Raw genomic sequence first — 26,125 nt, forward strand, 5'->3', positions numbered from 1 at the left:
TTTGTTTCGATTTGGTCCCTTAACTTATTTTTTTGTTTCGTTTTGGTCCCTTAACTCTAATACATTCATCCTAACGTAAAGGACCAAAGTGGTTGACGGAGGAAGAGTTAAGGGACCAAAACGAAAGCAAAAAATAAGTTAAGGGACCAAAACGAAACCAAAAAATAAGTTAAGGGACCAAAACGAAACTTTTAATAGTTAAGGGACCAAAACGAAACCAAAAAGTAACTTAAGGGACCAAATTGTAACGTTAATAACTTATGGGACCAAAATGTAACCAACAAATAATTTAAGGGACCAAATCATTAATTAAGCCTAAATAAAAAATAATCATAACTTATCAATAGAACTTCAAAAATAAAATGTCTAGAGTGAACGTGAAAGATGATAAGTCGTTAAATCATGAATCATGTAAACAGAATGTTAAAAAAATAAAAAATAAAAAACTGATTACTTTCCTTGAAAATGATTTCCTGAAGAATTATACCAGCCAAAAATACAAAATTGAAAGTGACCTTGACTTTTTTTGGGATTAAAAAAAAAAAAAAAACAAATGGAGCGTGAAAGCTCATTGCATGAACAAATGCAAATATATACTCGAACATTCATCAATACAAAACCCCATTAAAATTAAAACACTTGAAGGCCTTATATAACAAGAGAAAAAACTAGCAGGCCTAAATGATGTTCACAAGTTCCCCTTTCAACCTTGTACCTTCCTAATGATTATCAACTAAAATCCTAACCAACAGGGGAGGGGGCACCAATTTAGCACCAGATTATATGAACAAATTAGTTATATGTTGAAGGTCTTGGTTTTGGTGGTATATAATACGAATTACCACAATCAATTGGAGTTTGCATAAGGGGATTCAATCTGTCAAATATTATGCGGCCACCTCTGCCCATTCTTCCGCGAAATGTACATGGTTGTGCTGACACCCCACTTTTTGTGATAGGATCTGGTGGCAGGATACCAGCCATTGCCAACTTATCAGGAAGTAATGGTTTTGTGAACAATAAAACTGGTTCAAGTGGATCCTGCATAGTCCCATAACACAAAACTTGTCAACCATCTACACGAATCATCTTATAAGACAAGAATATGGAAGGGGATGAGGACCTTATTCAAAATGAGCAATGTATATTTCATTACCAGTTTTTGAGGCCATCCATGTGGAACCAATCTCCTCTTTAACTCTTGCTTTGTGTTGACTGTAGGAACCATGGGCATGTTGGAGTCATAGGGATGGAAATTCTGTACAGCAGTAGACCGTGTACGAGGAAGACGGCTTGTCATGACATCATCTGAATCGAAAAATTCCTCTTCACTTGAAACAAGCTTGGAAGAGAAGGGAGTAAATCCAGACAGTGCCAAGTTGTCTTCCAAAAATTCCGTTTCATGCTGAAATATAAAATTCTACATCAGTTCACATGTTCAAAGAAAATAGTTTGTAATGCACTTTACACCTCACTTAGAAAAACACAACTATGCGTTCATTGGAAGGATATACTAATTACTAAATCTTAAAAAACTGGAGAATAGAGATTTTTTTGTCTATAAAAAAAAGAGATTTCTCATTAAATAACTGTTTAACAGAACCCAAAGTAAGAGAAAAGTCAATAACGAACAGTCTACAATTGTCTTTACTGTGTTCAAGAGGTCTCGAATATCTTTGAATAGGTTTTGTAAATAAAACCATCATAATCGCAGAAGCACAGGTAAAGATTCCTCAGGAATTAACAATAACAATCAGCTCTAAGTACCACAAACAGGTTCAAACACAATGAATATATGAAATGATACTCGTACCTTGTACTTCATTTGCATCCTCTGTAGTGTAACTTCACTCTCTATTACTTCTCTTTTTTTCTCTTCCCTCTGGTTATGTTCATATATCAACACAATAAGTAAGCATACAAACGGGTAAAAATTTTGCAAAACACTCTAGACAGCTTGAAAACCACACCTTGATCAAAGCTTCCAACAAGCTCTTGGCTTGGTCAAGGTTGCGCCGAACCTGTTTATGCAGAGAGCTTTAAATAAATTCTCAGGCAATATATAGTATATACTTCATCAGAAACATTCCAATTTCAATGTTTTTTTTTTAAACATTTCTTTAAACAGAAGATACGGATAAAGAAAATGCTAATTACTACAAAAATGCTGTTGAAATTTGGGGCCTAACTCATCCTTACAAAACCGGCTTGTGAGGTGAGGATTGTCTCCTCTATATAAACTCTTATCAAGAGTCTTATCTATCTGATGTGGGACTTGGGTTTTTCCCAACACACCCCCTGTCACGCCCAGCACTCTTTGGGCTTGGTGCGTGAATCGGTAGGTGGCCCTTGAATTCGACAAGCTCTGATACCATGTTGAAATTTGGGGCCTAACTCATCCGTACAAAACCGGCTTGTGAGGTGAGGATTGTCTCCTCTATATAAACTCTTATCAAGAGTCTTATCTATCTGATGTGGGACTTGGGTTTTTCCCAACAAAAGCAACAAATTTAATTTAACTGTTGGATTTGATTCTGGTTTAAATTTATCTTGACTTTGATTTAGTTTAAAATAGAACCACTGTCTGGGTGAATTTGTAGGAATTTGTGCTTGAAATTCTTCATACGATATAGCTACTCTCAGAACAATTCCAAGTACACAACCTCAAAAGGCATATAGTTTAATTGGTAGCTTCACATTATAAAGGCTACGATCACACAGAAGAAACTGAAAATGGATGCAGATCAAATCTTTTTAATGTAAAAGGACAACTACATGCAGAACAGCAGGAACATCTATTGCATAAGCAGCATTGAACTCAGAAACCATGAGCTGAACACCAAGAGATGTATTTGTGTTACTTTCAATGCTGAGTGATTTGATTTTATGTATTTAGTTGCAAGCAGTCTTATCAGCCAAATGGAGAGATAAAGCATGTCAGCAAAAGACAATTTATAGTACACTCCATTAAGATGAGTGTTTTGCTTTACCATTCCCTATCGTCTTTCAAACAATATCCAGCACACAAGCCATGCACTAAGTTAATGAATTTACAGCCTGTGTGTTGTTCATTATTCTCTTTGGCCAAATCAGTTCCGAAACTTGTTAATATGGTTGTTCTAGGATGACATAATCGTATGTATAACACCATATCTGCTATTTTTCTCAAGCTAATGGCTTTTACATTATTGTTTAATCAAAAAGTGGTGCCATTAACAGTGAACGACAGAAGGTACCACAAACCAAAGATCATAACAAAGTAAGTAGTAATGCTTTTTTACTAAATTTTTGGGCAAGGAACTATTATTTGCACTAAATACATATATACATTATACAACACAAATATAGCATATAGAAACACTAGTTTCTCTATGTAAGAAACTCGGTTAGAAAAATACAAAGTATGGATCAAAATGCATTTCAAGAAACTTGTTATTCCCTGTGTTATTGAACAAAGAAATAAATCTTTATCAATCCTTTAAAAACTTGTACATACACTTTCAGATAAATAACAATCCATAGTGCAAGGCCCTCAAACGAGAAGAGAAGAAGCTTCAAGCCCAGTTTTAACAAGTTCAACAAAAGTCTTAGAATCGGGATCAATAAACAAAAGCTAACCTGGCGAAGCTTTTCAAATGACTGCACATTGTTTTCTCTCCTTTGCATCTAAACAGAAAAAAGAATGGGTTTACTCAGCCAAAAGTACTGCATAAATTTTCATAAACTGAACTCGGAGGAAAATACATTTTCCCAAAACCAAAGTACAATCAAAACAAGAGCATTTCTCCACTTACCCTTCTTGTATGAAGCCTGTGGGCTTTCTCCCTTGGACGAAAGACATTATACGGGTTGGTGTCATTAACAGCTGGAGCTGGCTGCATACATAATACAGTACATCTTGTCAAATCTCTTCATAATATGCTTGCAAAGCATACTACTTAAGGAAAACAAGTATACAAAATTGAGTAACCCTAACTACTGAGGCTGGCAGTAAACTGCTTAAGAAAAAATTCAAATAGAAGACTCTGAAAAAAAATAGTTGACTTGGGAATGCAGAAAACTAGGCTATGAATGAGAAGGTAAATTATGCAAAAATTATGCCAATAAAATAACTATAAAACTTAATGACTAAGATAATGTCTACGCAAAACCAGTAAAAAAAAGGGATAACATATTCAACTATAGTCCTGTATCAAAATTTGAAATCATGTCATAGTAAGTTATGCAGAACTAGAAGTAAAGGCTAAAGAAGAAACTTATAAATCTCTAAATAAAACATTCGACGGCAGTGTAGCTCAATTGAGTTATAGAACAGATGAATCTTCTATCAAATATATATGAAGTAAACTCAGAAATACATATACATTATATATCAGTGACAGAATAAATTAAATGTAAGGTTTGAAAGCCAACCTGCAAACGTCGCAAAATGGGCTTTAGCCACCGTATTCGCTGCCAAAGACATGCAAATAAGTGGTAAGACATCAATAATTTTGGTAAATACTGACTAATAGAACGCATACAAAGAGGGAAGATCTAGATTCATAGCACGGCTTGCATGTCTTAGATAGATCTATCATATAAAAGTAAGAAAAAAATTGACGTAAATATCACAAGATTCAAGCTAGGTGGATGATTGAAGAAATAGTCAAGCTAGGTACAATTTCCAGATCTCAAATGAATACAATTATTGAATTAAATTCAGAAAGTTAAATCAATAAACAAAGGAGCCGTATCCCTCAAAAGAGATAGTCAAATTGAATACCTTTTCTTTCCAATACTCATACACAGACTGGAGAATTGTGTATTTGACAGTCTGAGCTTGTAACGACTGAAAATTAAAGAAAACAATTTTCGATAAGCTAACTAGGATTCATATCCACATATGCAAGGAAATGTATGTACTGCAAGACAGTGATATGAAATGCACAGTGAAACTTCAAAGATGCTCCTACAGTAACAAGAACAATAAATAAATAAACAATAACCTAAATAATGAAATTTATGGAGAAAACCAATAGTGATTAGCATCACTGTTTTACAAAACCAAGTACAAAACAATTAAGCATTGATATTTCTTTGTGGCAAAATCTAAAAGCTAAACTTATCAACAGAGAACAAAATTGTTTCAAGATAGATTCTTAACACATGAAGACCCTAAAAGAGTTTGACCTCGATAGCAGTTTCAAATCGTAGTAGAACAGGAATCGGAGAACCAAGAGTGGCTGTCAAAAGGCCAGCTCTTTCACGAGCTTTATGATCCAACACCTCCAACTTGAAAAGAAGACTCTCAAACCTATCCATAAAAAATAAAAAACATATATAACAACTGGAAGAGAGAAAGAGAGAAAACAGCTATATATGCATATCTTATAAATTGAATTTAAGAAAAGTAGTATCAAACAAACAAAAACTCAATGGAATAGAAGGCTGACTCAAACTATATTAAAAATCCTTGTTGAGTGACATCACAAGATTTCAGATCAGTCGCATATCAGGCAAGAACACAAAACTAAAGATCAGTCACATTATAATATAATAACACTGACACAACCATTTTGTTAAACTCTAAACAAAAACAACCATTATATATGAGTAAGACTTGTAATAAGTTGCTTTCCTTGTAAACAATGCTATTTATTCAATAATCAAAATCCATTTATTAATAATTTCTATCCAACAACAGCTAATGCACTACAACAGAAATGATAGTTAACTAATTAAAACAAACCACAATCAATAGTACCCCCATGATTTCAAGTTGTCACACACACATAACTGAAAGCCATTGAACAAAGCCAGAATTCAGTCTAAAAAGTTACATTTCAGGGGTCAGAATCTCCCTTTCTTCATTAAACTCTGAAAGCCAATCCTCATCTTCATTGTCTAAGTCATACTCAACAAACTCTCCAATCTCAGCCCTAACTGCAACAAATAAAAGAACTCTCAGCACACGAAGTGGAATTTATAAAGAGAACCTTTTCCAAAATCATTTCGAATATAATTAAATGATCTTATCTAGTGGCAATACCTCCTCTTGCCCGTAAATAGGAAGTTGGTTGAACGAAAGTGCAAGAATAGTCCCTTTCATATGTATCCACATAAACAAACATAGGAGTGGGTATTTCGGAGGCCAATTTCTTGCTGGGAACATGTTGAACATGGGCCTGAGAAAAATAAATAGAATTACTGATGAACTTAACAGTACCTTTTCAATGGTATCTTTCCTACTTAATATTTGATAGAGGAGAAAATTCGTGAACAAATTCTTAATATTTGACAAGGCTTTAGTTCTGCATAGTTTAACATGAGTACGTATTAAATAACAAATTATACAGATTAAGATGATTTTGTACAAGGAAAAATGGTTCAGATGGTGCGCCAGCCGCCACCTCGAATCCTTGATGCTAGCTAAGTACAATCTAGTACATCGCTGACGACTACAAGAACACTCATATAAATATCCAAAAACATCCATATTTAAACAAGCCGACATAATGGCAGGCACCAAAAGGTTACCAAAAAAAAAAACATAATAACTAGAAAATATGATGCAGTAACATAATATTACGAAGGATTCGTACCTCGTGTTCAACTTCAGGAACAATGCGTAGCAATTGTGAATTACGGGTAGAAGTGGGTTGCTCATCATCTTCAAAATCTTTGAAGGACTTGAGTATGGGGAGCTTCTTGTGAATGTCAAGTGGTCGAGGCCTGAAAGACAACCTACTCATTTCTACTCAACTATTCATTCCCCTTAAATTCCACGGTTATCAGTTTTCTGATGCCAGCAATTTCTTCTACTGCTGTTGTTAAAGACAGCAGATGACTTCACTGAAGAAGTGATTTACCACACCATCAAACAGATGAAGCCTTTGGCAGCCCTTGGTTCAGATGGAATGCCAGCTCTCTTCTACCAAAAAAACCGGGACACTGTGAAATGATATTTCTATAATGATCCTCGAGTTTTCCAACAGGTAAGCAAATACTTTGATCTGATTATTACAAAAAATATTGTTAATAGAATCAGGGAGCGGATCCAGACAATTCATATTAGTGTGGCAAAATTTTCAAAGAAACTATAATACAAATTATAAAAATAATATATAACATTGTTGATGAATTATTGTTTAACGCAGTAAGACAGTTTATTCTATTTCACCAGTTGTATACATCAATTTGATATCCTACCTATATACTAAGGAGTGGAAATTAAGATATCACAATGCTTTCATAATCAAAATTCAAATAAGCTTTCTTTATACATTTATTTATTTTAGGCAATGTGCAATAAAAATCTGTAATTATGAATACATAGAAAGCTCTTCTTCTAGCACCCAAAAGTCATATATGCACCGACAAAGAACACTGCAGTTGTTTACTGGTACAAGTTTGTTCAGTCAACAAAACTGAACTACATTTAAGATTGCACGTGTCAAGCTGCAAGTATTGATGTTAATATATGGTAATCAAGAAAAACTCTACATTTTTAGGCTGTTTAATCCAACCCTTTGTTTGCTTAGGATTAAATTGAGAAGAAATCAATATTTAACCATATTGCATTAATATTTCAATTGAATCAATTTCTATCATTATACATGTAGCTATGATCAATAAATCTACTCCAATTTTACAATTAACAATTCTCAATAGTCAATCCCCTATTCTGAAACCCTAAAAAAACCAATTCTGAATTCTAAAACCCTAAAACAAGTAATTGTAGAATGGATGAGAAAGTAGAGAATCAATTGACTATTTGATTTACCTTGGCTTAGAGTGAGAACTAAGAGAGATACTAGGTTTGAAGAAGAAGTGGAAGAGAGAAGATGATGCTGAGAGTGGAAAAGAGAGACATTGACTGGGTTTGTTTGTTGTGAGGAGGAGAGAAGAAGCTTGCAATTTGTTTATCAGAAGAGGTGGTGATTTGTTTGTGAGAAGAGGAGAGCAGCGATTTGTGTTTCTGATAGGAGAGAAGAAGGTGAAACCGATTTGTGTGTGTTTCTAATTCCCTCAGACTTCAGATGCAGAATTAAAAAAACAAAGAAAAAAAAATTGGGCTGTAATCTGTAGATCCGCCCATGAATAGAATAAAGCTGATTTTACCTTGTATTGTGGGCGCTAATACATGAGGGGAAAAAGGAAAAGCAATACTGGTTATGTTGGAAGTAAGTTAGATTCTATCATTGGATTGAGTGGAACATCTTAAAACAAGTGCTCATTTCTAAGGGTTTCCCTGCTAATTGGATTCATTTTTTAAAGTGTTTAAATATTGTCTCTTTGTCGACAAGTCCTAGCTCAATTAGCAAAATGTCGAAATTGTTAGACCGGAAGTCACGACCAGGGTTCGAACCCTGGCACCTCCGCTTGTGTGTGTGTGAGTTTAAAATAGATTTGCCATTTCGTCTATCTACCAAAAAAAATATTCACAGTTTTTGTTTGTCCTTAACTATAGCTTCAATCGATACAAATACTGTTCAGTTCCTTTGCTTTGTTGTTCTATAGAAACATTTTGTGCTTCCTCTATTTTTGTTGCTTTCCATGTATCCTAATCTATATTAGGATTGGAAAAAACAGTTCACGTTAATTGAAATAGTCACAAGATTTGTTCTTCTACCAAAAAAAAAACCCACCAGTTCTGTTCCTTTTTATTTAATTTTTTTTAGTAATGTTCCTTTTTAAATTAGTTTATTGAAAAAAAAACGTGATTTTGTATCTTATCATGTCAATAACAAGTGAACACCAAACATATGATATGATAAAATAATGTTATCATCTTTCATATCATATGTGCACCAAACACGTGATATGATAAGTGTATATCCTTATCCCACTTCTTATCATATCTTATCTCTATCATATTATGTCCACCAAACGGGCTCTAACAACGTGGCGAATTAAACATCACATTCAGCCGAGAGAAGTGTTAACATTTAGTATCCGCCATGTTTAAAAAAATACCACTTTCAAGAGAACTAATAAAAAGCAAAAGAAAAAAGGTGTTGCCTGTGTTTACAATCTCAGCTGCCCTGCTGGCGATCGAGTTCTCAAATTATAGTCTTCAGAGGATTGGGCCTTCTCTTTTTCCAATTGAAAGAAACTCTTTTCAATCTCATTTTTGTTCTACATCCACCACAAAAATACCAAAATAACTCCGATAGTAGTTAACTGCCGCTCGCTATAAAACATTATTACATTATTTGTTGACGGCTGCCGTCGATGTATTTTGGTATTTTCGCCGTATGTGGGAGAAAAATGGAAGTGAGAAGAGCACTTTTCTTCCAATTTGGCTTTGAGCAGCTGTATCCTCTGACCCACTATGGTGCTAACTGGACTTTGACTGTGCTTTAAGTCCAGCAGACTTTTTTTATCTTAGTTTTAAAAATTCTCACGACGTTATTTTTACTTTTTAATTTGTATTTGAAGATTTGTACAGTATAAACAGCAAAACAAAAAATTAATATTTTCAATGTTTTCTATACAAATCTGTAGAGATAAGAAAAAAAGGTGGCACATTTATTTAAAATTAAAAAAACAAACAAATTTGTTTCGACCTCGGCAGTCTCTTCTATCAAAAATATAAAACTATATATTGTTTCTTTTTGTTTTATTAAATGGAAGATCTTACCCCGACTTTTTTCCTGAAAGAAGTTTCAGACATGGTATCCCCAATCCCCCCAACCATATTATTCTTTGTGCTTATGTTTTTTCAGGTCTCATTGTTAAAGCTCGAGCAAGGAAGGCGTACGTGGAATTAAGATTGCAAGGTAGGCTTCTAAGATATCCCACTAATTTTTTGTTAACAATAGTATATTCGGCAAGGACACTAAGAAGGAAGCTAAGGAACTTCCTAGTATCCCAACCCTATACCAAACAGCTTCTACTTATGAAACAAGACATCAGAAATGTCCTTCAGCTGAAATGTACTAGAAAAACTTAGGGGTCTATTTGGCCTGCCCACTCATATGAGAAGATCCATGTATTTAACTCTGTCCAAGGTCTGAGAAAAACTTAAGGGTCTATTTGGGAGGGGAGATTTTGGAGGGCTAGGTATATAATTTATTATATACTTGAGATTTTAAAAAATAAAATAAAAGAATACCATGATATTCAATCACGCTCGGCTTCATTCATTTTTAGACCGTAAAGAAAAAAAATCATTTTTGGAAACATTTTATAACTTGCTTAGTTTAGAAAAGAAAAACAAGTTCTCCCATCCAAAACCGCGCTACCAAACTAACCCTAAGGTTGGAAAGAAAATAAATTTTCTACTGTTGGAAAAGGCCTCCTCATAAAATCGATAGCTCAATCCAATAGACTACTCACACGTGGAATAGTTATGTCTGTTTATTTCAATATTAAAGCATGGAAGAACTAGTCCACAAGTCCTAACTCAACTGGTAAAAGAAAATTTGCCAAAATTGCTGGGACGAACATAGTGACCTGTGTTCAAACCCCGGCTTCTCCACTTATGTGCCTATTGTCATTTCATCTATCTACCATATCTACCAGAAGAAAAAAAAGATACAAGAACTCAAAATTTTAGTAGTTTAAGAGTGTGAAAAATTCAGTTTTTTGACCTAACCCTAAAAATTTAAAAATCCTCCCCCACAAGATATGTTATGATGGATAATAATACTGAACAGTAATTATCTATGAAGGGAAGGATATACCTGGATTGAAATGAGTATCAAAAGTGATATTGCGGAATCATAAAATCAAAACCCTAAAACAGAAGAAAAGAGAATCAGTAATCGATATATGAAATTGAACACATTTTAAAAGTAAATAGAATTGAGGCGTTTGTATACAGTGGAATTTGGGATCTGAAAGCAATTTGATGAAGGAAATGTTAATGGCGGCAATTTGATTTAATGAAGGAAACCAAGCAAGAAATTAGGCTCTGTTTGGATAACCTAAAACTAACGGAGCGGAATGGAATGGAGCGGAATGGAGCGGAATGGAATGGAACGGAGTGGAACAAAGATTCCATTCCATTGTTTGGATATTATACGACGGAATGGAACTAATTTCCCACTCCATTGTTTGGAAAGTGGACGGAATGGAATTAGTTATAACTTTTTTGTTCCATTTTTACCCTTTGCTTAGAAAACTTCACTATGTTGAATTTATAACTCAATTCAATCAATATGTAATTATTTTGATATTGTTCATAAGTAGCACAAGAATAAACATTAGGAGCTTAAATTTTGATCCTGTATAAGTTGCAACTAGTGTATTTTCCTAAAGATTGCTAGTGATTGCTAGTGATATCAACCGTGAACACATAGGACTACAAACAATACGGAGCATTCAACAGAAACAAACACAAGACATGATATAAGACTATGAAATATACAACACTCGTTGGCCCTATATAATCTTTTTTTTGGACCCATGAAGTTGAGATAGATGCGGTATATTTTTAGAGAATAAACTTGCACATTTTTGTAAAATAAACAAAAATTACTTTGGCAGACTAAACCAGACAATAATAATATAGAAAAGTTATATAGGCTAGCACATTAATATGTGCAAACAGCCAAACTGTTGCAAGACAGAAAACATGTGCAAGCCAAAAATTAATACACCAATACAAAGGAACCCACCCAACATACAGGACTGAATCAGTAAAATAAACCAACTGATGCGCAATAAAAAAAAACCTTCCATAACAGCTAAAACAAATACAACAGAAGCCTATAGCAGAACCAATAAAAAAAAAGTCACCTTTATTATTGCATCATATCATATGATAAAAAACAAAACACTATACTAGCTCCATTTTCTTCAAGTGTAAATGTAACTTCTGCTACCAATGTGGAAAGAAATGGAAGCATTACAATACCATCATTCATGAGTACATTGATTATATATTAAGCAAGGCTTGCACAAGATGCACAAAACCTGCATGGAGGAAAAAGAGTACAAGAGGGCCAAATTAACGGGCTCCTCACAACCAACAAAGTCGATAAAAAACCTCCTAACGGTGACAATAACAGCAAAGCAAAAACCAAAAACAGCCAATAAAATAGCTGCAATCCAAAACAGCAAACCGAAAATACAAAAACCAACCCCCCAAAAACGCAGACTTCCAACCTGCTACAGCAGAAGCCGCTCCAAACAAAGCACAGAAACAGCCTACAAAATTACACAGGCTCCCAACATCAAAAACGCAGACTTCCAACCTGCTACAGCAGAAGCCGCTCCAAACAAAGCACAGAAACAACCTGCAAAATTACACAGGCTCCCAACATCAAAACAGCCTACTCAATTTCAGTTGATAAAACACATAAAATTGCATAAAAGTGATAAATAAATATATTACCATTAATAAAAAGGATAGTCGGGCACAATGAGATGTAACATTTCCTTGCGGTTATCAATTGGAATTCCATTAAAAGCTTTCAATGCATCAACATTCTTAACAAGGTACATGTATACTTTAGGCAAGGAAGCTGGGTCAACACCAATTTCGACTAATTCAGCCCAAATATCTCCACCATTAGCACTCTTACTCTGTTTGACCAACTCCTCTGAGCTCATTTTAAACACCTCAACCATTGTCTTTAAAGTCTTAGAAATTTCTCTCATGCTTGTATCATCTTCAACAACCTTTTTTGCTCGTTTCTTAGTCCTAGATGATGACACATCTTGTGAAGTAGAAATAGAAGGCCTTTTCGGAGAAATGCTGGAATGATATATTTCGTCATCAACATCAAACCTCTCCAAAATAACTTCATTGGTTTCAACCAAATGATCTATTTCCTCTATGGTAGCACCATGACTCCTGCTATTTGCAGCCTTTCTTGCTCTCATTTCAAAGCCTGTATCTTCATGATCTCCTGTTGCTCGATCTTTTCCAAAAAGTTTGGCTAATTTATAATAAAACGGTATAGGTTTGCGTCTCCATTCAGCAGCTTCAGGTTTTTTCTACGTGAAAAATAAATAAAACAAAAGTATCACATATAAAGTTTGTAATGAGTAAACTGAAATAAAAGTTATCCCATTAAAAGCAAATACTACCTCAATTAGCCTGTCCCAAACGTCATCTTCAGCAGTCCACATATTTGTCGTAGAATCCCATCCGAATCCACTCAAACCATTCTGAAAAAGGTCATAACAAGGAGTCCACTTTGCTTTGATGTTTTTCATGTGATCTTTTATCTTTTCTTTAGAAATTGGTTTGTCCGGGAAGTGATTCTTCAACTCTTCCAGAATGTTGTCCATAGCGCTTGATGTCATACTATTTCCATTTTTATTTCCCATTGTTAGTTGATGCAAATATGCATCAATCAAAACCCCATCCATAGCAGTAGTCCAATTGCATGTTTCTAGGCCTTTTGATTTCCTTGGCATCTTTGAATTTGCATCCATATCTAATACTAAACACATCAAATGACATATATAATAAACTCAAACAGAAGTACTCCATTTAAACTCAAATGCAATCCACAAATTACAAACTCATATTTAATCCAAAAAGTACAAACTCAAAAATACAATCCACAAATAAAATTCATTCAAAACATAAAAACATCATTCATAAGAATAACAACTCATTTGAAACTATTTAGTACTCTATCCACATAGAACCCGCAACGTCATCTCTAATTGGCTCTCCACTAACTGCATCAACATTGTCTTCTCTTTGATCTTGACGACCCTCTTGAGAATCATTTTCATTTGCAAGATCATTCTGCACCTCATCTATTAGAGTTTGGTTGGGGTCTTCACTCATCAAATAGTTGTGTAATATGCAGCAAGCAGTGATGATTTTATTTTGAGTTTTAATACCAAATGTGGGCTCAGTTGAAGTTTGTAGAATTGGAAATCTCTTCTTCAACACTCCAAATGCACATTCAATCGACATTCGTAATGACGAATGTCTATGGTTGAATAATTCACGAGGGTTTCGAGGTGGATTCCTAGAATACTCTTGTAAATGGTACCTTTCTCCCCTATAAGGTGTGATGAGACATGCCTTTAAAGGAAATCCTGCATCACCTAAATAATATTTTCCTATAAAAAAATAACAAGTTTATTAGTTTGGCTAATCTAGATACTTGTACAATTCTGGTGTGTTCTTTTTTTTTTTTACCTTGTGGAACTTTAAGAGGATATGCACGTGTCAACGCACTCTTAACTATTCTAGAGTCGGATGCTGTTCCTTCCCATCCAACCAAGACATATGTAAATTTCAAGTCAAATGTGCATGCAGCCAAGACATTTTGTGTTGGGTAATCTTTTCTACCACGATATCTAGGTGCAAGATGTGCTGGTACTTTAACACGCACATGTGTACAATCAATTGCTCCAATACAATCCTGACATTCAATTAACATATTAAAAGTGTATAACATAACTTGTTAATATTTGTGTAAGACATGATTTCTATTTACCTTAAAATACGGGTAGAACCTATTGTTGTTAAGTATCTCCGGAGGAACTTGTGTACCATCAGGTTGTTTCAGAAATATCCCCTCCACCTCTATCAAAGCATCTAGTACTCTATGAAAATGACGACTAATTGTTTCACCAGAACGTCTAAAGAAGAAAGACATCACACTATTTCTCACATTATGTCCTACTATGTAAAGAAACTTTGCTACTTGTTCCTCAATAGATGCCCTTCGTGTATGTGTAAGTCCACCGCGATCTCGTAATAAGGTGCACAAGTTTAAGAAAGCTTCGGGACTCATACGAATTATATCATAAGATCGATCACTTCCTATAATATGTTTCATTAGCTCATTTCTAACTCTCTCCCTATGCTCTGTGATTCTAGAATGTATTTGGGCTCTTCTAGACTTGTTTTTTAGTGAACATATTAGAACAATAATGATAGATAATTGAACAATCATCATTTGACACAATTTCGCATATTTGGCTCTTATGTCTTCGTTGGTCATCTATAAAAATTCAAGAATAAAATCAACTTTTAGCATAAACTCGAATAAAATCATGGGAATTTAAAGCATTAACACACATATAGTGAGAGACATGATCGATTACATTAATAGGCAAGATATGTATTTGCTGTACAGAATGAATGAGATTCAAAAGCATTAACACACAAGATTAAATACATTAATGTAAATGATTATAGTCAACTATGAGAAGGGAATAACAACAGCTTGATTCACGTGAGGCTAGTCAAAGGTAATATTATCCCATAGTTATAAACTTCAGTTGCAGGGCACATAAGAATAGATTTTCTCATCAATATTCAACATCTAAATTGAGTTAAACTGAGTTCACAAAAATCAACAAGTTTTTAATTTTCTAGGGCACATAAATAAATATACAGATTTAGAAATATGGATTCACATAGATCTAATACAATTCAGAAGAAGAATAAAAATGAAAAGAACCATCACTATTGATTTGGGGAAGAAAAAGAGCATAACTACTAATTTGGGAAAAATAAAATAAGAAATGGGTAAAGAAATAACAATAGATGATAACAGAGATGAAGAATTACTAGAAAAAGAAGAAGAAATTTGGGTTACCTTGTTGGAGTGAAAAGTTACAATCAATAGAAGCAGAGGCAGTGGACACAGTGAGAGTTGGAGAAGATGAGAAGATGGAATAAAAAGACTGATGTGAAAAAAATGAGGGAAAGATGCGGGAAAGATGCGCGCCCTTGCAATTTTGGGGAATGAAAAGTGAGGACAAAATGGTAATTATATCATTAATGTGGTTACATTCCATTGGATACACCCCAAATTGGGTGGAATGGAAAATTGAAGGAATGAGTGGTATTGGATGGAATGGGTTCCATCACACTCCATTCCATTCCATCCCTTTTTTGCAAAACCAAACAATGGAATGTGGCTCCATTCCATCCCATTCCATTCCATTCCACCACTCACCACCAATCCAAACATAGCCTTAGGGTTTGTGTTGTTCGAATTTGGTTTCACGGGAATAATAATACAGTGCGATGCGATCTATTAGGGTTTTCAAGTTCTCACACACTAATTACTAATTTCTCAACTCTTTTATTCAAAAAATAAATAAAATAAACAATACTCGTAATTTCTCAACTCTATCAGTAGGAAGCGTGATTATTAAAGTTTTAATTGAAAAGCTGAATATCAAATGGGGTGGTGGCGCAGTTGGCTAGCGCGTAGGTCTCATAGCTTCTGAGTGATCCTGAGGTCGAGAGTTCGAGCCTCTCTCACCCCAAAACTTTTTTTTTGGTTTTCTAGATTATCTTCTTTTGTCTTTTTCCTGCTACCATTCGAATTTCAAAGATGTTTGTTTTCTGCAACTTAATATCGTTCTGCAACTTAATATCGAACACGTTGCTTCAAAGGAAACGAGAAAAACTATGACATTGAAGTGTATGATTAAGCTTAGTATATCTCGATTAGTATCGTGATTTAACACCAACCGACCTTAGCTCAGTTGGTAGAGCGGAGGACTGTAGTTGGTCAACAGACATCCTTAGGTCACTGGTTCGAATTAGGTCACTGGTTCGAATCCGGTAGGTCGGAATTCCGTTTTTCATTTTTCGTTAATTTTTTTATTTTACGGAAGAAAAAAAAAAGGAAAAGAAAAAACATGTGTGGCTGCTGGGATTCGAGCCCAGGTCTCCACGGCCACAACATGGAATTCTTACCACTAAACTACAGCCACATTTGTTGATTAACAATTATTATGTTTTTAACTTAAAAATAGAATCAACTCCTGAAAAACAACTTACTATCCATCATCCCTTTAACAAAGAACGATATTTGAATTTTGACCACCACCAAAAATATATACTAATTTTTTTTATTTTTAAATTAATTATTTTGGACCAAATTGTCCCCCAAAAATTCTTTGTAGAGACCAATTATCTCTTTAATTTTTGTTTAAAACACATATGAGCCATTATTTATATGACATGTAAATTGTCACATAATCCTGTTAAAAAAAATTTAAATGAAGCACCATAATGTCCTGGTTTTTTTTTGTTAAGGAACCAGAGATAGTCATTTTTTATTATGCATCAATATGCTCTTTGTATTTTTGGTGAGGGACCAAAATGAATACTGGATACTTTTTAAAAATATGCTCTTTGTATTTTTGGTGAGGGACCAAAATGAATACTGGATACTTTTTAAAATTGTGAATCCTCACACACATTCTAACTCAACGGCCAGTGAACTAATTAAGTCAACAATATAGTACTTTTATACGTTTCTTATAAGAATATTTTTATACGCTTTATTATTAGTTTGATATATAAAAGGTTAAATTACAGTTTTTGTCCCAATATTTTTTTTAAGGATAAAGTGGCTCTCCTATTTTAAAATATGATAGTTTTGATCCCTCGATCAAATATTTGGTATGAAATACGCTGATATGACATGTTTTAGATTTAAAAAATTGAGATTTTTCATACATGTCATCGATGTTGTTCTTTTTCCATAATCAAATCATTATGTTTTCCATCGTCAAACCATTATCAAGTCAAATAAACACATATTCTATCCCTGATCTTTTAATTCAAAAATACGCTAAAAGGACCAAAACCAAATTTAAAAATAGGGGGACCAAATCCAAAAAACGATGAAAATATAGAATCAAAATTACAATCAAGCCTATTTAAAAAGTACATTAAGTATTTTCCCTCTGAAAAAAAAATCATTGTTACTTCATCAATAAAATATCATTTAAAAATAACATAGCTTTTTTCTGAAGAAGACTATATGCATTGTATATGTAGGGGTCGAGGTTCGAACTCGAACACCACACTTATTCCCCTTAAAAAAATGAATTTTAAGCCACTATTCTAGTTGAAAAAAATGATTTTTTTCTAATGTTGGACAACTTGTTTATGCATCGCCGATTCGCCGCTTAGCAATGATTAATCTCTGTCTGGGAACTTGTGGGGCATACAAGGTGGGTTCTTCCCTCCCAATCGGATTTTTATAAACTTATGAACCGATTCGCCGCTTAGCAATGATTAATCTCTGTCTGGGAACTTGTGGGGCATACAAGGTGGGTTCTTCCCTCCCAATCGGATTTTTATAAACTTATGAACCAGACCATTAAACACATGCTTAAGGGGTTCAAGTCTTTTATCATTTGAATCAATCCATTGTTGGTTGGAGATGTCAAGTTTTAAAGAGATAAAAATGAAAGAAAAAGTTTTATATGGATTAAAGCCAAATTTTATTCTTGCTAGAAAAATCAAATTTTGTTTGTTTTACAAGTAAAAAAACACACTTTTTAATAATAAAAAGTTGAAAAGAACAGCAATTTTAAAGTGATAAAAACAAAAACTGAATCATTAAAAATATATTTAACCAAAAATAAAAATTACATTGAAGAGAATATATTCTTAACATCAATCAAGCATCGATTTTTTCATCCACTAACTCCAATCCTTAAAGAGTGGAAGGTGATACCAGAAAGTGGAACACAAGCAAAGCCAATGGCACTACCACCACTACTACCACCTCTTTCCACCCTCATCAACCTTTTCATGATTCTCATCTTAGCATCCACACCCACAGCCTCAACAACACTAACAGTGTGCCATGACACATGTGGCTCAATACAAGTCAAGTATCCCTTTGGCACAGGTCCTGGTTGCGGGTCCCCACTATTCAACCCATACATAACATGCACATCAAATGGAACAATAGACCAACTCATCCTCAAAACTCACACATCCTCATACCCTATAACCTCCATTTCATACACCACTTCCACTCTCACACTCACACCACCCTACATGTCTACTTGCACCACCATGCAAACGTCACCAAACTTTGGCATTGATTTAACTGCACCATTCCAAATATCTTCATCCACTTTCATCCTCCTCTCTTGCCAAGAAAAAAGTTCAACCATTTGTGACACTTCTTTTGATTACCTTTGTGCTTCTCTTTACTCTTGCCCTCAAGTAGTCTCACTTGGTATGCCTCTTTTTTCTCCTACTAACACATGTTGTGTATACTCACCGGGGAACCTAGACGGCAAAGGGGAGTTGAATCTTAGAGAGAATGATTGTAGTGGTTATACTTCGGTTGTGTCACTTGGTGATAACCCTACTGATCCTACTCATTGGGTTTATGGAGTGGCATTGAAATATACTCATGGTGCTTTTGATAACTTTGCAACCACTAAATGTACTAGTTGTGAGAGTAGTGGTGGTGTATGTGGATATGCTCCTCCAGGAAGTGGATTTGTTTGTGTTTGTAAAGGTGGATATAATACTAGCCTTGATTGCTCTAATTACGATCAAAACCAAGATTTCCTTTGGGACTCTATCTCTCCTCCTCCCATGTACAACAGTATGTTTTTCCTTCTCTTTTTGTTGTTTCTTTTATTATTTTGAATAAATTAATTAACAATTTTTACATTCCCCATAGTTTTCGGGTCTTTTTTAATTTTCATACAGGAGTATATTATTATATATAAGTAAGTAATTAGGGGAAATGAGTCAAATGACTATTGGATCTTGTAATTATATCTTATATCTTATACATTACATTTTCTGAGTACAAGAAAAAGGAAAAATAGATGGTTGGACGATGGAGATGTGTTTTTCTTATATATTTTTAGAATATGTAAAAACAATATGCCAAAGTAATGGGTAACTATTATTCTGTACACTTGAAAGGAATCAGATGCAAGAATACAATGCTTTATATTGATTCTCTCTCTTGGAAAAATTGTTACTTTTTACTCATATGTATCATTAATAACCTGTTCTGTTATGAACAGTTGGGAATGTCTGGAGTTCCATCTTGGCTGGTATCATTTTCAGCCTAGTGTAATCGGATGATAATGCTGCTGGGTTTGATTATTACTAATACTAACAGTTAAGTCATTCAGAGGAGGTCATCATCAGCCTTCTTTAATGCACAAAAGTTACCTTAGAAAAGTACATTCAAAGAAAAATGGAATAAAGTTATTGAGCATCCATTCCTATGAAGTCTAGTCTAGTGTATTGTTTTTTTTTTTTTGTACAAGTCTGGTGTATTGTCAAAAAAATAAAAGGGCAGTCAGTGCACAAAGCTCGGGCATACGCAGGGTCTGGAAAGGATCTCACCATTTGATGTATTTGACACAACTTTACCTTGTTTTTAGGTAAGAGACTCTTTTCAAGACTTGAGCTCGACAACAAATTTACCTTTGCGTCAAAGCTTCCACTTTTGGTGTATTGTTATCTCTGTAAAAAAAAATTGCATGGTGAAAAACTTACACCATTACATATTGATGTTGAATAACAATAAAAACTATCTTTAGTCAAACGAGTCCAAATGTTAAATTTAGATATCTTTATTCAAACAACTGTTATATTTATGCTATGCTACATACCATAATGCTACTCTACAAACAATGTTTGCAATACATATACAGACAATAATAATAAGTGTTGAAATACGTACACCAGCTCATAATATATTACAATACATATGTGTAATCCCTGTTCGAGGGTTCCCTTAGCAATATTTGCGTTTGCATCAAATTCTAGTTTCCTGAATTATGAGTTTATAGTGGTTGATCCGTAAAACCTCTTTACGGATGCTGATCTACATCCTTTGAATTGGCAGAAGATGTGGTTATTTTTCCTGCAGAGAACCATCTTTCCAAACTTCACATTCTACATCACATGCAAGAAAAAATACCACATGGTTGTTTACTATGCAACAAACATATAGATACACAAACATATCTGTAATGCTGAAAATCTCTATAATTTCTATGGGCGACCCTGCTAATCAAGTTTGCGACCATTACTGAGGTTTTCTTGCATTGGTAGAGTAGTGGAATCTATGAGGAAGGATTTTAAAATCTTAGACAGTTCCTTTGGCTTCTCCATGTTGATAGCATGCCCTGCATTCTTAACAACAACTAGTTGTGCATTTTCTCCCAGATGCCTACAAACCAGAAGAAAGAATGAAATGTAAAGATAAAACAATCAAGTGTAAAACAAAACAAAATGATACATTTATATTTTTCATGTTGCACTAGTTATCTTGTCGAAGATTACTTCACTTTGTTTCTTTTTCAAAACCTTGGGATATACAAGTCAATAAAGCTGGAGAATGGATAGCTTTTACATAATAATAATAGGAATAATAATGGGGAAGAATTGTAGAGAAATGTTTGGAAGATAAAATAATAAGTTTGTTAAATTACCTTTTCAATCTGTGAGCTAATTCCAGTGGGAATACCTGGTCCTGTTCTCCCCAGATTATTAGGGTAGGCTACATCATTGAACAGTTATACATCTTAAGTTATTAATGCAAGAGATTGCAAGACATAGTGAAACTAACTCACAAAGTAAGCACAAGAGAGAATAAAAGAGAAGATAAACCTGGGTTATCTTGGGAAGATTAGACAGTTTTCTATCCTTGTATAATGTTTCAATTAGTTCTTTCTTCTCCTGTCGGTATTCGGTGCACATCACCTGCAAGTAAAACCAGTTTCAGAAACCAATTTTTGTGAAATAAAAAGGCCATGCCAGCTTGTGTATTCACGTCAAGGGATAGGCAAAGAGATTATTTCAGCTAAAAATTAGTAATAATAACAACAACAAAACCGTTTTTAGATCGATATAGGCAGTAGCTCTACATGAATATATCGATAGCCTCTTCTATTTCAAAAATGGTTTAACCTCTTCAGCGTTGAAGTGGTGAAACCTAAGATAGGTAACATATAAGACATTCAGGCATCAAGTATCAAATAATTAGCAAGAAAAACACACCTTCCACTTTTTATGCAAACATAATCCAGATTGCATCAACACTGTCAAGGCAAGAACGGTTTGATTATCCTTTTACGATTGAGACAAAACAAATGATATAAAATAAAAAACACATGAATCAATTACTCAGTCAAACCAATCCTTCATGAACTCAATGTTCTAAAACAATAATGAAATTTGAAGTTGAAGCCTTGAAGAAGCTCTTTGGTTTCACCTTTTGGATTTGATCAAATCAACTTAATCTGCTTTCAAACTGAAATCAGTCTCGTTGCTGCAATCTTGTTCTAGGAGCTTAACAGATTCAGAAGAGAAGATAAGAAATTGGATATCAGTGGAGAACTATGAAACACATACACGGACACCTGACACGACATTGACACGGACACGTCGACACCGCTAACGTAAAAAACATAGAACACCAACACCGCTATCTATATATTAATTTATTTATAAAACGTGTAAATTGAGAATCAAAATACATACATATGCATCTAACTTGAGTAATTGATTTCATTAAAAAATGTTCTACCACAAGATATAATAGTATTTTGCTTTTATTTATCCATCTACCATCGAAAAATTTAAAAACATTGTAATCAACTTTAATGTCTATAACCTCTCATTGATCAATATTTCTCACACATCTTTAATTCTTGAATCTACTATGTGTAGAAGCAGAGAAAAAATTCAGACATATGTCTGAGTTGTCCGACACGCTTCATATAAGTGTTATATAGGTGTCTGACACCGGTCCAAAGATTATCGAAATAAAGAAGAAATAACTTATTTAGGACACTTGTCCGACACGTGTCGTACGAGTGTCATAGGAGTATCGGACACCGACATGTGTCCGACACTGTGACACGCTTAATTCTAGAGGTGGCCGTGCTTCAAAGGTGGAGAAGATGGTGAAACAACACTTGAGAGAGTCTATAAATCCCTATTTGAAAGTCACATTGACCCTGATAAAGAAGAGCAGTTCCAGGGAGCTAAAATGGAAATTGAAGACAAAGTGAAAAGAATATTGAAACTTATTAAAGATGACAACCTTGAAGACAATGGTACCCCAGCAGAAATTTCGAAGAGGGAACCACTTGCTTTATGATAAGCATAAGCCACCCATCACCAAGGTTTACACCCGCAGGCAGCGAGTGAACAACCAGCAACAGCGCACTCAACACCCAAGGGGTGCAAGTCACCCAACAGTCACGACCCACCCAAGGGGTGCAGTGTTAAGAGATGCGAATCAAAGAGGCATGACCCTTAGTGTAGAGACGCATCCAGTGGGGCCAAGAAGGGCGACCCAAAAAGGTACAACTGGTGGAGAAAGGACGCAACCCTTAAAGCCAAACAACACCAGTTCTGCCAACAGTTACCAATAGGAACAGTCACAACCATTATGGTTAATTGTATCTATTAAGAACGGGTGTGAATTCTAATATAAATAGAAGTAAGCCAGAATAGAAAAAATGTGTGGAATTAGGAAGAATCTGAATTGTGGAGAGACAGGCTCTCGAAAACCTGTGTTGTATTATATCCTAAATTATCTATAAAAATTATATATACATTTCTGTTCCTCTATTTTTAATTACTTTTGTTCTGATCCTTATCACTTTATTTATTGAGGATTTCCACTTGCTTTGTTTACTGAGGATATTGATTCAATACCGTTCCTCTATTTTTAATTACTTTTGTTCTGATCCTTATCACTTTATTTATTGAGGATTTCGACTTGCTTTGTTTACTGAGGATATTGATTCAATACCAATCGCTTTATACACAATATGATCATATGACAGGCGAATTAAAGAAAAGGGTCAAGGGCAAGCAAGAAAAGGGAAGTTCTTCATCTAACTCTGACTCGGATTTCGGTTATTCTTCAAAGGACAGAGAAAGCAAAATTGGACAAATGCAAAATGAATTTCAAAAGATAATCGACGGATTAAAGCAAGAACTTGAAGTGGCGCAAAAGGAAGTTGCTGAATTAAATTAGAAGCTGACAATTACACATGAAGAGAAGAAGGACATAAATTCAAAACATCTTGCAGCCCTGAGCAAGATACAATCAGGAGACGAGATTAATATGGATTTGAAAACTAATGCTGAGAATACTGAACTAAATAAGCAACTGAACGTTGCCAGTAAAGTAGAAGCTGAACCGAGTCAAAATTTGGAGGATATGAAGACAGAAAACAATAGCTTGGCCGTGGAGAAAGAGACAGCTCTTTAACAGATTGATGAGGAAAAGAAGATTACAGATGAACTAAGAAACCTCATTGATCAACTTAGAGATAATAAGTTGGTGATTGCGAAAAAATTACAAGCAGTAAGAGATAAACTTTCTATTCTGAAGCAGCAACTGAAACATGTAGAACAGCAATAAACCAATCCAAACAGACCCCTAGTCTAACTTAACTAACTAGTGTAACTAATTATTGTAACTAACTATTACATCTAATAATACTATTTCTCAACGAAATCCAAATTCATTCATTATCTAGTGTAATGATCTTCAACTTAAACCATAAATAAACCATCAAATTATGATCAATCATGTGGAATTTCTAAAGTAAAGAACATTAAACTATACTATATGATCCCCTAATAATAACAATAGTTTATGATCCCAATTAGAGCAATTAAAATTGAACTGAAATTGAGCCTTATAGTGAGGAAAAACCACTCACATCAATGAAATCAGTGAGAAAGCAAGCCGGCATAACTTTGAAAGGCTTAACAAAAGTAAGCTTAACAAGCTGCTTCATCTTCTCGGGAGTCTGCGGAATCAAAATCATAGCAGCTTCGTCAATATTCTTAACCACAAACAGTCCATCCTCCATATCCTTATCTTCCAAACAAACCCCAGCACAACACAACACAACTTTCTCCACTCTCTCCGGAAACAACGCCGCCAAACTATACCCAACAAAACCACCATAACTAACACCAACAACATTCATTCTCCTCACACCATGCGCTTCCATAAGAGCAGCAACACACTGAGCTTGAAAAGATTCTGTTCGATCAGGTTTAGAGGTGTGAGACTCACCGAAGAAGAGAAGATCAGGAACATAGAGGTTGAAACGACGGGTGAGTGGAGAGATGAAATCGTTCCATTGCCACATTGCATTAGCTCCCATGCCGTGGAGAAGGAGGAGAGAGGGTTTGGTGGGTTTGTGGGATTTGGGAACCCAGCAGTGCATGATGGTGGTGTTGCCGAGATCGGTGGTGGTTGATTTGAGACCGGCGTTAGAGAAGGAGAAACGGTAACAACGGTCGCGGGAAGCAGTGAAGCTGAAACAACCCGCCATGTTCAGAGAGTGTGCGCGAAAGAAGACTCTTTGCTTTGACTCAAAGCTAAGCATACCATTCGTTTACTGTTGACATTCTTTTCAAAAATTAATTAATAATAGGAGTAAATTTCATTAGAAATCGATTTCATAATTTTTTTAGTTTTTAATAATGTCTGTGTATAAAAAAGTTATTTTTCTACTAATTTGTTAACTTTTGATACCCCAATCTTTAAATTCAGATTTTTATCCTTTATTTTGAAAGTCAACTAAAAATTTTTATGAGAAATGATATTTGTACAACCGTTTTGATACAATTTTTATGACAACTTTCTCTCTCATACTCACATTACGTTTTTACTTTCTCTCTCTATTCCTTTGGTTTCCGCGTCAATACCAAATTTTCTTTGTAAATTTATGGTTGTCTCAAAAGTTGTCTCAAAAATGATTGTTCAAATAACACACCTCTTTTTTTATCTTCTCACATGATCCATCATTTGACATCCCATTTCCATATCATTTAAGTTAGAGCGGTGCTAGCAACTGGCGCTCTAGCACTCGCCTATGGACACTTGATCATATAGTGGGCCACGTCATCTCTCTATTCTCGGTTACCGGATGTTTATTTTAACCCTTTTTTACTTTTATTTTTTAATTCATTATTTGGAAGACAATATCACCTAAAACAAATTGGACAGTGACACGACTATGCTTCACCCAGAAAAACATTTGTCCATGCCATACATTCACACTCACAGTCACCTGTGAGATTTTTCCCAGATTCATAGCAAAGGCTAGATGCTCAATCCTCATGACGTGGTTGATACATTTTCATCTCCTTATTTTCTTTTTCTCTTTGAATTTATTGCTATTCTCATAAAAATGGCCAGAGAAGAGGTGAGGTTGTGGTTGTATTGGGGGTTTTACAGCGGTTGTACAACTATGATAACATTACTCCTTCTCCTTCGTCTTTCTCACGAATTCTCTTAATTTTAGAAGAAATTATCCTTTGCTGAGTTAAATATGCAGTTTTGATATTTGCTGAATATCAGGACCCATGGTGGGTCACCGTCGTTTCATGTTAATGACATCAACACAGCGAATTAAAAATGCTTGGATC

The 26,125-nt window shown here is 34.6% G+C and overlaps 4 protein-coding genes and 3 non-coding genes across 7 annotated transcripts; 3 read left to right on the forward strand and 4 right to left on the reverse strand.

Annotated features, from left to right (window-relative positions):
• Nucleotides 1-454: 454 nt before the first annotated feature.
• LOC146933635 (Enhancer of polycomb-like transcription factor protein) lies at nt 455-10,897 on the reverse strand. The gene is made up of 14 exons (XM_085705430.1): nt 10,809-10,897; nt 10,671-10,723; nt 6,585-6,995; nt 6,032-6,167; nt 5,823-5,925; nt 5,173-5,296; nt 4,766-4,831; nt 4,414-4,452; nt 3,795-3,875; nt 3,619-3,666; nt 1,971-2,021; nt 1,814-1,882; nt 1,157-1,405; nt 455-1,041 (listed from the first exon to the last, which is right to left on the reverse strand). Exons 3-14 carry the CDS (start codon nt 6,732-6,734, stop codon nt 793-795), a joined length of 1,365 nt encoding a protein of 454 aa, XP_085561556.1. The 5' UTR covers nt 6,735-6,995; nt 10,671-10,723; nt 10,809-10,897; the 3' UTR covers nt 455-792.
• Nucleotides 10,898-11,714: 817 nt separating this feature from the next.
• On the reverse strand, nt 11,715-13,450 carry LOC146933636 (uncharacterized). The gene is made up of 3 exons (XM_085705431.1): nt 13,024-13,450; nt 12,326-12,930; nt 11,715-12,227 (listed from the first exon to the last, which is right to left on the reverse strand). The coding sequence occupies exons 1-2, from the start codon at nt 13,390-13,392 to the stop codon at nt 12,328-12,330; spliced, it is 972 nt and encodes a 323-aa protein (XP_085561557.1). The 5' UTR covers nt 13,393-13,450; the 3' UTR covers nt 11,715-12,227; nt 12,326-12,327.
• A 2,653-nt stretch (nt 13,451-16,103) lies between these two features.
• Nucleotides 16,104-16,188, forward strand: TRNAM-CAU (transfer RNA methionine (anticodon CAU)). Its single transcript is given in 2 exon segments — nt 16,104-16,141; nt 16,153-16,188. It is a non-coding gene; the product is annotated as a tRNA-Met (tRNA).
• Nucleotides 16,189-16,395: 207 nt separating this feature from the next.
• Nucleotides 16,396-16,499, forward strand: TRNAY-GUA (transfer RNA tyrosine (anticodon GUA)). Its single transcript is given in 2 exon segments — nt 16,396-16,432; nt 16,446-16,499. It is a non-coding gene; the product is annotated as a tRNA-Tyr (tRNA).
• A 70-nt stretch (nt 16,500-16,569) lies between these two features.
• On the reverse strand, nt 16,570-16,641 carry TRNAH-GUG (transfer RNA histidin (anticodon GUG)). The gene has a single exon. It is a non-coding gene; the product is annotated as a tRNA-His (tRNA).
• A 1,770-nt stretch (nt 16,642-18,411) lies between these two features.
• Nucleotides 18,412-20,255, forward strand: LOC146933640 (wall-associated receptor kinase-like 20). Its single transcript, XM_085705433.1, has 2 exons — nt 18,412-19,292; nt 19,726-20,255. The coding sequence occupies exons 1-2, from the start codon at nt 18,428-18,430 to the stop codon at nt 19,776-19,778; spliced, it is 918 nt and encodes a 305-aa protein (XP_085561559.1). The 5' UTR covers nt 18,412-18,427; the 3' UTR covers nt 19,779-20,255.
• On the reverse strand, nt 20,246-25,094 carry LOC146933641 (uncharacterized). The gene is made up of 4 exons (XM_085705432.1): nt 24,403-25,094; nt 21,326-21,418; nt 21,148-21,215; nt 20,246-20,885 (listed from the first exon to the last, which is right to left on the reverse strand). The coding sequence occupies exons 1-4, from the start codon at nt 25,078-25,080 to the stop codon at nt 20,723-20,725; spliced, it is 1,002 nt and encodes a 333-aa protein (XP_085561558.1). The 5' UTR covers nt 25,081-25,094; the 3' UTR covers nt 20,246-20,722.
• Nucleotides 25,095-26,125: the final 1,031 nt, after the last annotated feature.

Source organism: Medicago sativa, chromosome 4, assembly GCF_051527215.1.
Source record: "Medicago sativa cultivar Bolivia chromosome 4, Bolivia_mono, whole genome shotgun sequence".
NCBI classification, from domain to species: domain Eukaryota; kingdom Viridiplantae; phylum Streptophyta; class Magnoliopsida; order Fabales; family Fabaceae; genus Medicago; species Medicago sativa.